The 13,145-nt window shown below is 38.1% G+C and overlaps 2 protein-coding genes across 3 annotated transcripts in view; one reads left to right on the forward strand and one right to left on the reverse strand.

The window, feature by feature from the left end:
• The window catches only part of LOC139143612 (mitogen-activated protein kinase kinase kinase 13-like), a 29,744-nt gene extending 19,658 nt beyond the window's left edge, over window positions 1-10,086 (reverse strand). The window contains exons 1-3 of one of the 2 annotated variants that reach the window (XM_070714080.1): window positions 9,768-10,086; window positions 2,919-3,100; window positions 527-780 (exon numbers count right to left, since the gene is read on the reverse strand). In XM_070714080.1, coding sequence (XP_070570181.1) covers window positions 527-780; window positions 2,919-3,091 — 427 coding nt within the window. In that variant the 5' untranslated portion in view covers window positions 3,092-3,100; window positions 9,768-10,086. The remainder of the gene's footprint in view (window positions 1-526; window positions 781-2,918; window positions 3,101-9,767) is intronic. The other variant, XM_070714079.1, reaches the window with a different exon arrangement.
• Window positions 10,087-12,122: 2,036 nt separating this feature from the next.
• Window positions 12,123-13,145, forward strand: part of LOC139144381 (uncharacterized) — a 37,765-nt gene continuing 36,742 nt past the window's right edge. Inside the window, exon 1 of the mRNA XM_070715083.1 lies at window positions 12,123-12,282. The gene's annotated coding sequence lies outside the window, so the exon portion shown is untranslated. The remainder of the gene's footprint in view (window positions 12,283-13,145) is intronic.

Here is a 13,145-nt window from a genome sequence, read left to right on the forward strand (position 1 = left end):
GACAAATTATAAATTTCTCTCTCTTGTAAAATCAAATTCTGATGTGTACGCTTGTTTCATGAAGTTGTCAAATTTAAATGTCAAGTGAGAATACAGTTTTTATCACTTTTGTCAAAGACTGCTAAAACATCACTGATGTACATGAAAAGCTACATTTAAGCCGACCAATATTACTTTGCAAAGGATTTTATACTGTAATATTTCTGTATCACTGAATTCTTTCCTGTCATATTATATCTTAATGCACATTAAATCAATGAAGTCAATCTGATGTCAGATTTATCATTACTCTCAAAGGTGGTACTGTAATATCAATGAACTTGGCTTACAAAATCAACTATTTCACACTGAAAAATGTAATTTGCTTAAAATATTGTTTTTTCTTTTTTTCATATTTCTGTAATAAAAAAATCTCAACCTGACATTATTTAAGGAATAGCATGCATAACACACAACAACAATTACAAAATCTGATGAAAATACAAAAAAACATACGGACATGTTAGAATGAAATCATTTTACATACATATACCTGATGCCAACTTCTCTGCAACCGCTGTCTTTCCGATGATCGTCCAAACCGGCCGTAGACATCCCCAAATGCCTTCGAAGAAGCTGGTTCTGCGTTGGGGTTGATAGTTGACCTGTATGGCTGGCGCTGTCTTAATGTCGCTGTTGCCGATCTTGCTGTTTTCATTATCCGAGAGTCTGGCGATGGTCGGGACTGTCGAGGGAACTGACGTTTTCAGCTCTATGTCTTCATCATCAAGGCACAACACACTGCAAGGAGAACGGACGTGCGTTACTGACGACCCTGCCATTTGCTCATCACAGGAACTGCCTCCGAGTTGACTGCCGATTCTGAACGAAGCGACCATCTCCAAACACCTCTAAAGTCCCTCCCATTCATGGCAACTTACAATCAACAGCTTTAAAAAATGTTACGCAAATACATCACACAATGAGGGTAAATACTTCAATTTATACAAGAGCTTCTGCTGAAACGGATATAAACGATAGCCTGACAGCATGAGTAGCTATATATTATATATTTAGCATGTTCTTTTCATAACAACCAAAATATTTCTGCTTATTAGCAAGCTTCAGCGGCAGACCACAATACGCTACATTGTATAACAATGACACTTAATACAGTGGTTATTTACGATCAAAATTTTACAAGCCAGACCCCATGTCACTGCTATCTTGTTTCATGAAAAAAAAAATTTCCATAACCACATTGAACATAAATTCTTGTCAATATTAACGATGTCCGGCTATCTTTATTTTCCATCAAAATTCACTTTCTATGAACTGAATTACCATCCGGGGAATTCACCTCAAGGTTCAAGGCCATTGTTGTTGCTTAGAGTTCATGGTTATCTCGCCAAATAAATTGTGATACTTCACGCTCAGCTTATGTTATTTCATTGCCATCCATCTGACAGAAGTAATGCCAAAACAATGGTTTGAAACATGGGGGGGGAGAGGGGTGTTAAAAGAAAATACCATTTTCTTTCAGCTCTTTAACTCCATCTGTACAAATACGGCTAACACAGAGACATTTGACCAGTTGAAAAGAAAGACACAGCCATTAGCCATGACGTGAGTCACACCGCCTAAAACCATGTCAGCTATGAACAAGCCAAGGAAAACGACAATCTTGGACAAGTTCCAACAAAAACGTAAAAGCTTGAAAATCTGCAGCACATTTCTTCGCATCTCCCTCTCGGAAACAAAGTTGCATCATACAATATAACAAATTTTCAAGCAAGTTCTTTCCCCCTGGATGACAGGAAAAGAATTTCAAACTTGTAAACTCTGCGGTTTCAGGTCACCATGACAAGTGAGGCACACTTTCTTTCTGCGGACCTGTGACCTAGATGACTGCTGGGTGATACATGTGGAAAATATGACAAATTCTCTTAAGATGATAAACATGTAAACGAAAGAGAAAAAATGTCTGATCTCTCTTGGGGCCAATGTTCTACATAATAAATTGACACGGTATTCATCCAGCATGTGCATATCATATGTTCTGAGTAAATCACCAGTCGACCCTTGGGTCAAAATCTTCCTGCACACCCCCCTCCCAAAACACAGAGTTCCCCCGTACAGTTGGGTTTTCTGAAGCAAACAATGGGGAAGTCACAATCAAACTGGGCCATCTCTCAAGGAGATTTGCAGCCACCGATTCAGGAAAAATACTTTAAATCAACACCCACGCAGTGTAACCGTGTAATACACAGCATTGTAGAGCAGGATGTGGTGAGAATTGCTTTGGACAGCCCAGAATGAGATGTTTATGCCAAAGTGTTTGTGCATGTTTGAACATGGTGTGTAAACTTGTGAAACTTTCAGATGCTGCTTGCTCTATAAACGTGAAAATATTATGACACAAAATAAACAACATTTCTCATTTTCATTCCGTAGTTTCTGGTTACAATCTGGATACATTGCAAGAAGAGTAATATGAGTGATGCCAGTTGAAAATAATTCTTATGAATATTTTTGGGGTTGTAGAATTTTAATTCTATTTGTAAACCACTTCAAAATTCCATATGTTACCCTCCTCCCTCCGTCCCTCCCCCTCCTCTCTTTCCTTTTCTCTGCAAACTTTTCCCTCTACACTGTATAGCATCTTCGTATCTTTGTCTACGTGGGTCTCTTGCCATCCCATGAACTTTAACCTTCCATCCTATATATCTGTATAAGACACACAGCTACAATCACTACATTGCAAACAGAGGTTACCAGACCAATAAATTGTGGTATGAAAATAAATAGTACCATTTTTTTACAGTAAAAAACAAGCCTATATTATTTTCAGAAATCATTGTTTGTTTTGTTGGGAAACTTAGCCAGGCAGTGCTACGGAAAGCAAATTTTTCACAACATGGCTGACAAATTGGACTCACCTTTTGGAGAAATCTTCTTTGTCTGTACTGCTTGTTAATATGTTGAGTGTTGCTGGACTGTGTCTGCTGTCTATGGGTTCGTCTTTGCCTCTGTCACTGCCGGTACATACACTGCTCCCTTCAGAGCTTGGTAGAGTTGCCATGTTACCGGTACAATGGCATCGAGTCTGCATTACCTATGCCTGTGATGAGAAAATAAAAAAATATATTATTGCAGTCAGAAGGTGCAGGTGCATAAATTCTTCGAATACTGTATCAAATATTCCAAAAGTTTCGCTTAACAAAGTTTCTTCTGTGGAGATGCAATGTTGCCATCAACTATTTGCATTTTCAAATAAAAGATATCTTTGAAAAAATTACTGATATTATCGCTTTGGGAATTCTCATCAAATTTGAGCATTTGTGAATATTGCACAGCCGCCAGGCAGACATAACAAATTACAGATATTATAGTTGTGTGTTAAAAGCTTCTTGAAGAGAGAGATGTAGCATTGGGAAAATTTATCAATCTGGATAATATAGCATGGGAGAATTTTCCGATTTACTATCATCAGCTAAATGTATGCGTTATCTTACGCTGGAGACAGACATTCATTTAATATGAATTTTACGACAGACAGGATTTGCCAGAGTACCTGCGCATCATATTGCGATAAAAATAATTTTGCAAGAATGTGCGTACCTGGCACAGTTACACTTCATTTATCAATTTTTGTAACATTTATGCAAACACATTCAATACGGGCATGATTGCGGGACAAAGTTGGTGAAATGCAATTACAGTGGCATTACAAAAAACATGAAAAATTCCAGAACTTGAGAAATACATGAATATGAACACTGCAACAATTATCAGATCAAATAATCAGCTCTTCTCAAAGATTTATGATCCTGGCATATACTCGATAATTATATAATAACGGTTAATATTTTGAAATTCAGAACTGCCATCATTCCTGACGGGGACCCCTATGAAACCAAGCACAAGCATCCAAATGATGAATTTTAGACAGTACATCCACACCTCGAAGGTTTCAAAGTCCATCGACAATCACAAAAGCACAAAGTGCATCAGAATGTTCGAAATTTCATAAAAACTCCCATCACTGATTTGACCACATTACTCCATAGATATGTATACACACATAGATACACATTTATAGAAGTGAAGCATACATGTACATGACATACACATAAACACACAACACATAGACACAAAGTATCTCACAAAATTTCCTCAGAGCAAAGAAAGGAGAGCCTTGAGGGTTTTTTATCTTAGCATCTGACATGAGAATGCAACCGCAGAACACGTTTTTCATGCCCATCACATCACCTTGTGCAGTTCCAACAGCTACAAGATTTTGAAATAATCCCAGTGTTGTATCCAGTCAGCCGACAGCACATCCTTTGCAATCAAAACTTGATTTATGGACTTGTTTGTACTGTGCAATTACACCGACAAGCCAACCATGGTTACAAAGGAAGACCTAAGTCCTTCACTTCATGATACTAATCTGCAAACATCGATCTCACGGGCAAAAGCCAAATAATTTCCCAATAATGGAATAGCACTTTAATTTTCTCTGATTGCTGTTTTCAGCCACTTGAACATTTACACGCATTTTTTCTTCTTTCTTCGTTGTTGATGAATTACACAGCCCACAGCTCAAAGTATATATATATATTTTCATCTACTGTGACTTGAGTTAGCTAATATCAAAAGCAAACTGCAATCCATGGAGGTACATGTATGAAAATAACAAACTAGCCATAAAAATCTAAACAGCTTTCGCCTGCAGCAAAAAAACACATAGAAAATTGTATCCACTGTTCTGTTCATGGAAGCTGCACATACCCATCTTCACACCCCTGTTTACAACAGCTTTGGTGTGGACACATCAGTTTCCACATGGCAAAATAGAACAAATTAAACTAAAATACCGGGTCCGAAGCTTAAAGCATAAATGTAAGTTAATGATTTCTGTACTTTCATGATTTGATAAATTTTCAGCTGAATCAGAAAAACAATGAAAAAGTATTTGCCATTATTTTATAGCTATGTTGAGCTCATGCGTTTCCTAATAATCTTCAAAAAACACCATACTGGGAAAGGAAAAGTAGTTCACAAAATCTTAAATTTTTAACAACACTTAACATGTGACTATTTTGCTAAAAACATCAGAGCAAAGGTTTTCTCAGAATTAGCACGATTAAATTACACGAGTTCCCCTGGAAGGAAATTATGACAGTATAAATGGACATACAGGCAAAGTGGATATCTCCTGAGATTATTAGGGCGGCTCTGTTTTTGATACTGTATAACACTACATGTATATGTAAATGCATATTGGGAATGTTACATTCAACTGAAAGTCAGACACTGTGTATAATATTGTTGGTTCTGAGACTTTCCAGTGAAACAACTGGGTTGTGTAATAACATATATACAAATAATTGCATTATCAAAACACAAATTTTTCCATTATTTCTCCAAGTAAAGTACACGTATGTCAAACGCCATGATGATAGGACTTCTGCACATCTCAGCAACCAACCAACGTAAATACAAAACGTACATAACCACACTATGTCAATGTACAGTTAACATCAATGCCTTTTCAAGTCGAAACGTATCTATAAATTTTCTTGACCACAGCCTGTTTATGGGTCAAACAAAGGACACTGAACTGTTTTGATTTTATTTATAAAACAATTTTGACATTATCTGGGCTGGGTTGGTACTCACATGCACGACACACTTGTTTCAATAAGCAATCCCCATGTGACAGGCACAAGATGAAACTTTTGGTCAGATGACACCCTGGAAGCATTTCATGGCCTACATTAGGGTAACATCACTCTGTCAGTATCACTCTCACTACAACAAAGATCACAGTTCCTGTACACACACCGGAAAAGCAGGTGCATGCTGACACAAAACCTGACATGCACACAGCACATGCTGGCAAAAAATGATATTTTCAAGCCTTGTTCTCGATCTCTACCATATCAACAAACTGCTGGCATCAATGATACAGCTGGTATTTTACACATTACTAGTAACAGGAAATCTATTGGAAAACACAAAAGAGACCAGCCCCCCCCCCCCCCCCCCCCCCCCCCCCCCCCCCCCCCCCCCCCCCCCCCCCCCCCCCCCCCCCCCCCCCCCCCCCCCCCCCCCCCCCCCCCCCCCCCCACAAACCCCCCCCCTTTGACATATTTGCATACCTGACAAAGGGCACTGTTCACACTATTGTCATGCATTGTTGTTGCAATGAGGAACAGGAATTAGCCCTGCTCTGTGGTAGGTCTGTGTACTGTAATTTTTGGAATACTTCTGTTTTGTGTTTCTGCACCATGCATGGGAACTATTTAGCAAAATAATGACACATGTCAATCTCAAGGAGAGAGTATATCTCCACTGCATGGCCTGCATCAATCTGTGTCTTTTCTGCGATGGCATTTGGCGAACAAAATGCGGCATTCCCTTCCCAGTGGTAGATTTAAAGGAACAATTCATGGAATACTTCAACACTGTTCTTCAGCTCAAGGACAATGTCCCCTGCCTCTATCTGAAACATTGCCACTGTATCTCTATTGTGGCTGTTTCAGCACCTTGTTGATAAACCATTTGCGAAACCAATGGCTTTACTGTGAAGACGTTTATTCCATACACATACATACTGGGCACTTTGGCATTTTAAACAATTAAATCTCCCATTATGAAGTAAAGAATAAGAATAAAATTACTTCAAAAAGGCCAAGACAGAATCACCTTTCAGAGAAATGTGAATATACTTGACTGAAAACAAATCATTCAATTTTACTAAACTTCCATGAGTATCTTCAGATCATAGTCAAAATCGCGAAAAATTTTCATTTTGAAGACAAACAGGGAGTATGAAGGTCCACAATGCTGCATGTACTCGTACATGTATGTACCTGTCACATAAGCTTATTCATGATCCTTGGGTCTTCTACCTTCCATGTTTTTTGAGTAAAATTTTGACCTTTTGAGTGCCAAAGTCAATTTTCAGATTTTTCCAAAATTTTGATCACAAACTGTAGCCAATGAGAAGTGATGGCTGTTTGGTCCAAAATTGTCCAAAAATTACAGAGAAAATCATGAAAGTTGGTAAAATGTTGCACTAAAATTTTTGGTAGGAAAAAAATAACAGCACTCAAAGGGTTCATATTTTCTGTTCAATCATTGTGATTACCTGAATAAATCTCTGCAACAGATATTTTTTTTTGTTTTTTAGTTTGACACAAACAACTCTAGAATACACATGGATTTTGCACACGCATCCCTGCATCGATCATGGTTATTTTACTCTGGCCGTCAAACCTGGCATATTTGAAACACTAAGACCTAAAGAAGACAAACAGCATTCACCTCGGTTACCAATAAACAGACTCTCTGACATAAGGGTGTGCTGGACAGTAAACAGTTTGCTACACCAAGGTGAAATCAAAATTGGCAAGTCCTTCAAACCATAATACTTAGCTGTCATTTATTTGTAATACGGTGTCATACAATGGCCTATAAATTTGATTTCAGAGAATTCTGTATTTTTGATCTGAAATTTTTTTGTAATATTTTAATGGCGGGAAACTTCTCATATGTGAAATACAAGCTCAAGGGTAATTGTGTCATACACAGGAAGTAATATTTTAATAGTGTCAGTACAGGCATAATTCCACAGCTATCAGATATCATGTCAGTATTCCATTTTAAAATTCAATACAATGACAGGCATTTCAAGCAAAGGAACGAGTTTTTCTTTTCCACTATGCAAATATTTACCTATTAGTAGGCATTATTGGTTGGGAATTTTATCAGCAAATCGATTCATAATGTTAAATGACCATAGAAAAGGATGTAGTTTTTCTGTGAGTGGGAGAACCGGAAACTGTATGATGGTTGTCACGACAACCTGACCTTCCCACTTCAGCTGATAACTGGCCTCCTTGATTACTCAAATTTTGTAACAATGGAGGTAGTCTTTACAGATGATGGTTTGTTCAACACAGAGGCTGAATTCTGTGCACTCTTGAGGATTCAAGTCAATGAACGAAGAAACTATGTTACAGTCAAGTGTGCACGCATGTTGATCAATGGGATTATGTTTCAAAACCAGTTTCTGTTTTTATCAACTATAACTGTACTTTGTCTCTGCTTGAAACTAGGTGTACTTTCAATATCATGGGAGCACATTCTTACTTGTTATGGTCGCAACACTTTTCAAATTATAATTATGCGGCTTTCTCCCTTGTATGGCAGAACAAACAAAATTCCATAACATGTGATTATCAAAGAAGCAAGAATATTTGCTTTCTCTTCAACTAACATGTCAGATAATTCCTTGACAATATTTTCAAATGCCTCAGTGTAATTTGGGGAGCAAAGGACCAGTCTCTTTACCTACAGACAATCTCATACAAAGAAATTGTGTTTCTGAAACGCAAAGAATTTTTTACACACTTCAGCTGACCACATGTTGTCTTGGAGTACAGCCATAACTGTGCATGAAACCACAACCTACAAACACAGGACAATGACACAATTCAGTGGTGGGAATGCACAAATCGATCTTTCCACCACGAAAAACAAGGTGGTACAAATCAGGGGTTATGTACAGAGTTGGGGAGACACAGGAGGAGGTGGTGGGGGTTGTGTAAAACCACGAGTGAGAAGACAAACAAACTGAAACGGTACCAGTATACACCATACACAGTGTTCATCTCTCTCTCTCTCTCTCTCTCTCTCTCTCTCTCTCTCTCTGTTCATGACTGTCATCAGCATATTTCCATTATACAGTCCTCAGATCATAATAATTGCTTGAACATGAATTTGTACACAAACTGCAAACAGGGTTGATCCATGATGTGTGTACACTGTAATTTATCACTAATGACTACTAATTTACGAAAAATGATATCACACATTGATACAATAATGGGGCAGGTGATATTTTTGAAAAAGAAAACTTTTTCAAAATAACCCCCCCCCCTCCACTACCAAATATTAATTTTCTGTTACTTATATTATAGTACATTACATCATGATAGGTACAATACACATATAATACAAACATGGCTTCCAGGCTTCAAAATTATCAGATCACATGATTCGTATATGGCTGATTTTAAGCTGTTATTCTTTCATTTCCACCCAGCTATTTGACTTCTTTTCGGTAAGTTTGTTAGTGAACATGTATATCTTTTGTCTTACAAAGTAAAATGTCATTCTCAACCGGATCACTTTCAGATAATGATGTGATATCTACCGTACGAAATTACTGTTGGCATGCGAATTAAAATTTGGTGAAATGTGTATGTTCGAGCGATGGGCCAAAACAAATATGAATTTGTTCCCCTCCGTTTCAATAGATATCTATTTGAGTCATGAGATAAGGTGTGATGGTGAACTACCGAGAAATAGGTGTATCATAGCGACACACGGACATAGTTTTACTCTCATTTTCACTGTACACACCTCCCTTCCTATTCCTGTCAAAATCGGCACAATGCACCAACAATGCCGACCTGGTCTCTCAGAGCATAAATTGTGCCGATCTTTGAGACAATACCTTGTTTGATTGCCAAGGTTTTGGTTCTTCTAGCGTTGTTCGGCCTTGGTCACCAACGTCCCGCTTTCGCCGAAGGTCAAAGCGGATCGAACATGGCGAAGGGGAAAATATCACCGTAGTACATCATAATAATATACGCATCGCACCATTTGCATTAGTAAAATGGCCGAACACGGCAACACGGCGACCGATGGTTCAGTATTGTTTTCCCGTGAAAGTATGCAACATTTCGAGAAATCATGGAAATTGTACATACCTGTCACCCTGAACTGTATATACAATAGACAAGAAAAAACAAAACTGCGATCTTTCCCGGCAATCATCCAATAAACAGCCCTTTTTCCTTCACGTCTTTTCGTCTTAGGGAATTTATCAATTTCGGCTGATGCAATAGCCGTTCCTATTCCCCGTTCATGAATGAAAACATGCTAATTGCGTCTACGTGAGTCCACTTACTAGCAGGAAAACATTGCCTCATCGCCGATATTTTCAAAAAATACCAAAAGTATTTTCAAGAAAGCCGAAAAATGCATGAAATAATAAGATTACAAAGGTGACGTGGTCAAAAGAGGGAGTACGAGGGCTTGAAGGAATGGCTGTCATGTGATCCTGTTGATACTAATTATAGAATTGACGTCATGATATCCCAGAGTGCTCAGCGATATACCTCCATATTTTTTACAAGCGGTGATTCAGATCTGAAAGTGAACGAAAATAAAGGGGTCAGGACTTTTACGTGCAAGTGGGCGATTTGAGTAAAGGAAATCAATAATGGACGTCTATATTTTCCCCACTTTTGAACGTTCATTTGTAAGTTTTTTCTTAATTTGAGTCACCGCGATCAGAACATTTGCTGGTAGTTTATCTTCAAAATTCACAAGTTAAAGCCGCCCACTAAGTTCCATTGCTCTTTTTTTCGGTCAAGAATATAAAGTTCTAAAGAGAAATGACTGCCACAGTCATAATATGATGATTGTGTGCTTTGGTTATATTTGTTGCTTTGTCGATCCTAGACATTTTCACGCAAGTTAGTGGGATCAAAGGTACCCTTTGAAATCCTCAGATGAGAAGAGAAAAAAATCACCTCAATCCTATCGAATGTATCACCGTCGACCAAAACAGGGAACATTGTCTACTCTGGGCTCTGAAAACTGGACAGCTATTTTGGCGTTCGTTGATCGAATTGTACTCTAAGAAGTGCCTTTCCTTTTAAATTTTAGTGAAAGCACTCCTTTCCTTTTTTGACATTTCATCATTTGGAGTCAGTAGTTTGCTATAATATATATAGGCCTAAACATGCTGAAAAATTAATGGACGATTTAAATACTTTTAAGCTGGTGTTTATTTTATTCTCGATCGCCTAAAATCTAATCGATCATTTCAGAGCGTGTAGTGATTGTTTCGGAGGGGGGAGAGGGGGAGGGGGCGCTAGAATGATTACGTCCCTTACTCGCATTACATCGATAGTACCATTTGTATTACCGAAAGTAAAATGAACTTCCACTTACGGAGACGATGAAATATACTGACATTAACAACAACTTTGCATTTTACTATCCCTTACAAATTAGGCCTTCGGGAACTTATTTTTGCCGTCGAAAATCAAATATACTCGGACACTGTCCTCACTAAATTTTACACCAACTTACACAGGGTAGAGGTAATCCAGCCAAGCGAAGTACAGACGTCTTTTACACAATACATACGACTAAAGTAGTGCACATGAAAGGGGTGAAATGTGTGTCATATCCTGTCACCTGAACCGTCACTCCAGAAATGATAACAGGTGAGGAGATATAACTCGCCGGGTGAGGGCGCTCCGAAGCTCGCTCTCTCTCTCTCTCTCTCTCTCTCTCTCTCTCTCTCTCTCTCTCTCTCTCTCTCTCTCTCTCTCACACACACACATATCGTTTGCTTACTCTACGGTACTGTCATATTTACGGTTCGCAGTTGTTTTTTTCATGTAGCTGCAGAATGTACGGAAAATTTGAGCTTATTACCTTCAATACATTCAAGTTCAAGATGTCTTTCCTTGCCTTTTTAATGGTATCCACCATCAGCCCTGTCTCTATCCATTGATGCTATTTTCAGGTATCAATCGAAAATTGGAACCTTAATATATTTAAATGAGCTGTTGGGGATCAAAAATATTATCCCCCATTAACCGAGTCATCCTACTACTAATTTATCCAACAGATGAATGTATAGACGAAAAAGACGAAAAAATCGAACTTTGACGTCCACTTTCATCATCAAAAGTTGCTATAAAAGAAGAAAGTATGTACTGCAATGAGCTGCAACGCGTCTACGATTCACGTTTGCTGTGTATATAATGGTAGAATAATGGTAGATGTCAAACTACTTACAAGTATTGACCAGCAAACTGTGCATATGGGTAGAGTTAAACTGTCGCCTTCGTCACAGTTCTCATATTCAGGTGTATTTTAATCTCAAAAAGCGACACAGAAATTCTTTAAATCAATTTCAAAACAACAAACGTACGTAGAGAACATCACAAAGTGCATTCAAACACGGCCCTCCACACACTGTGATTTAAATAAACAACGTTATGGTACTTGTCCTCGCCCGTATATGGACTAGGCGGAAGGTGACACCGTTTCTAAAGCAGATCTCTTTACTTGCTTGTATAGATCATGTGATTTGTACCCGGTGCCATATACATATATATTAAGGTTTCAAACAACCGAACCTTCGCAAGTTCCAGTGCATGACAAGTTTTTGAAGTGTTTTCGACGAAGAGGACTAATTAGGTAGGTTGAATTGCATTCTTGTAAATCAAAAAAAAAACATGCGTTGAAATTATCAACAAAAAGTCGACAAAATGTTTGTGATGCACGGTGCATTGGAAACTTGCCATCTTTCTATTGTTAGAGATAGTGCGGTGTTAGTGTTCTGTATGGACTTGAAACGGAATAAAGGACAAAAAGGGCCGTCTATGGGGGAACTGGAAATTAAAAACTCTACTAGCTGTAACTTTCATGTGCTTTTTATTAGTTTTATTCGTTTTTTAAAAGAATGTAGTTTCTTGCTCTACTCCCCGAATTGTGTCAAAATGCCCAGTGTCCGTTTCGTCAAAACAGTATTGCCGAGAAATGTCGTTCAGTCCCGACAAGAATTTCAATTTGTCCATAAGATATTGTACACACTGTTTCTTGTACAAGTCTAATTGTTCGCATTCTAACCATATTACAAAGAGTAAAAGAACACGCACATGTTTTCAAGAACCCAAAAAGTTATGACCAAAGGAAGTAACCGTCACATTACTTGCATGCTTGTCTGTGCGAGCGAACGAGCATATTTATTATAATACAACTTCATATAAACCAATCTTTAAATTTAAATAATGATATCGGTAGGGTGGCGAGCATAAGCTCAAAGAAAAATCGCTCATTTTGCTAATTCTATCGAACAGAAACAGGAAAAAGAAATCTAGAACCCGCATGCGTTTTCAGTAACTTTAAGGATGTTACGAATCACGTCGACAGATTAATTTAAATCTTTCATATGACAAGATTTGGATGAGTAAGGATAGCAAAATTAACGCAAAAAATGATTTTTTTTTACCAAAATCGTTGTTCCTACACTAGGTGTTCTTTAGAGGCTGTGCACCGAA

Source organism: Ptychodera flava, chromosome 11, assembly GCF_041260155.1.
Source record: "Ptychodera flava strain L36383 chromosome 11, AS_Pfla_20210202, whole genome shotgun sequence".
NCBI lineage: Eukaryota > Metazoa > Hemichordata > Enteropneusta > Ptychoderidae > Ptychodera > Ptychodera flava.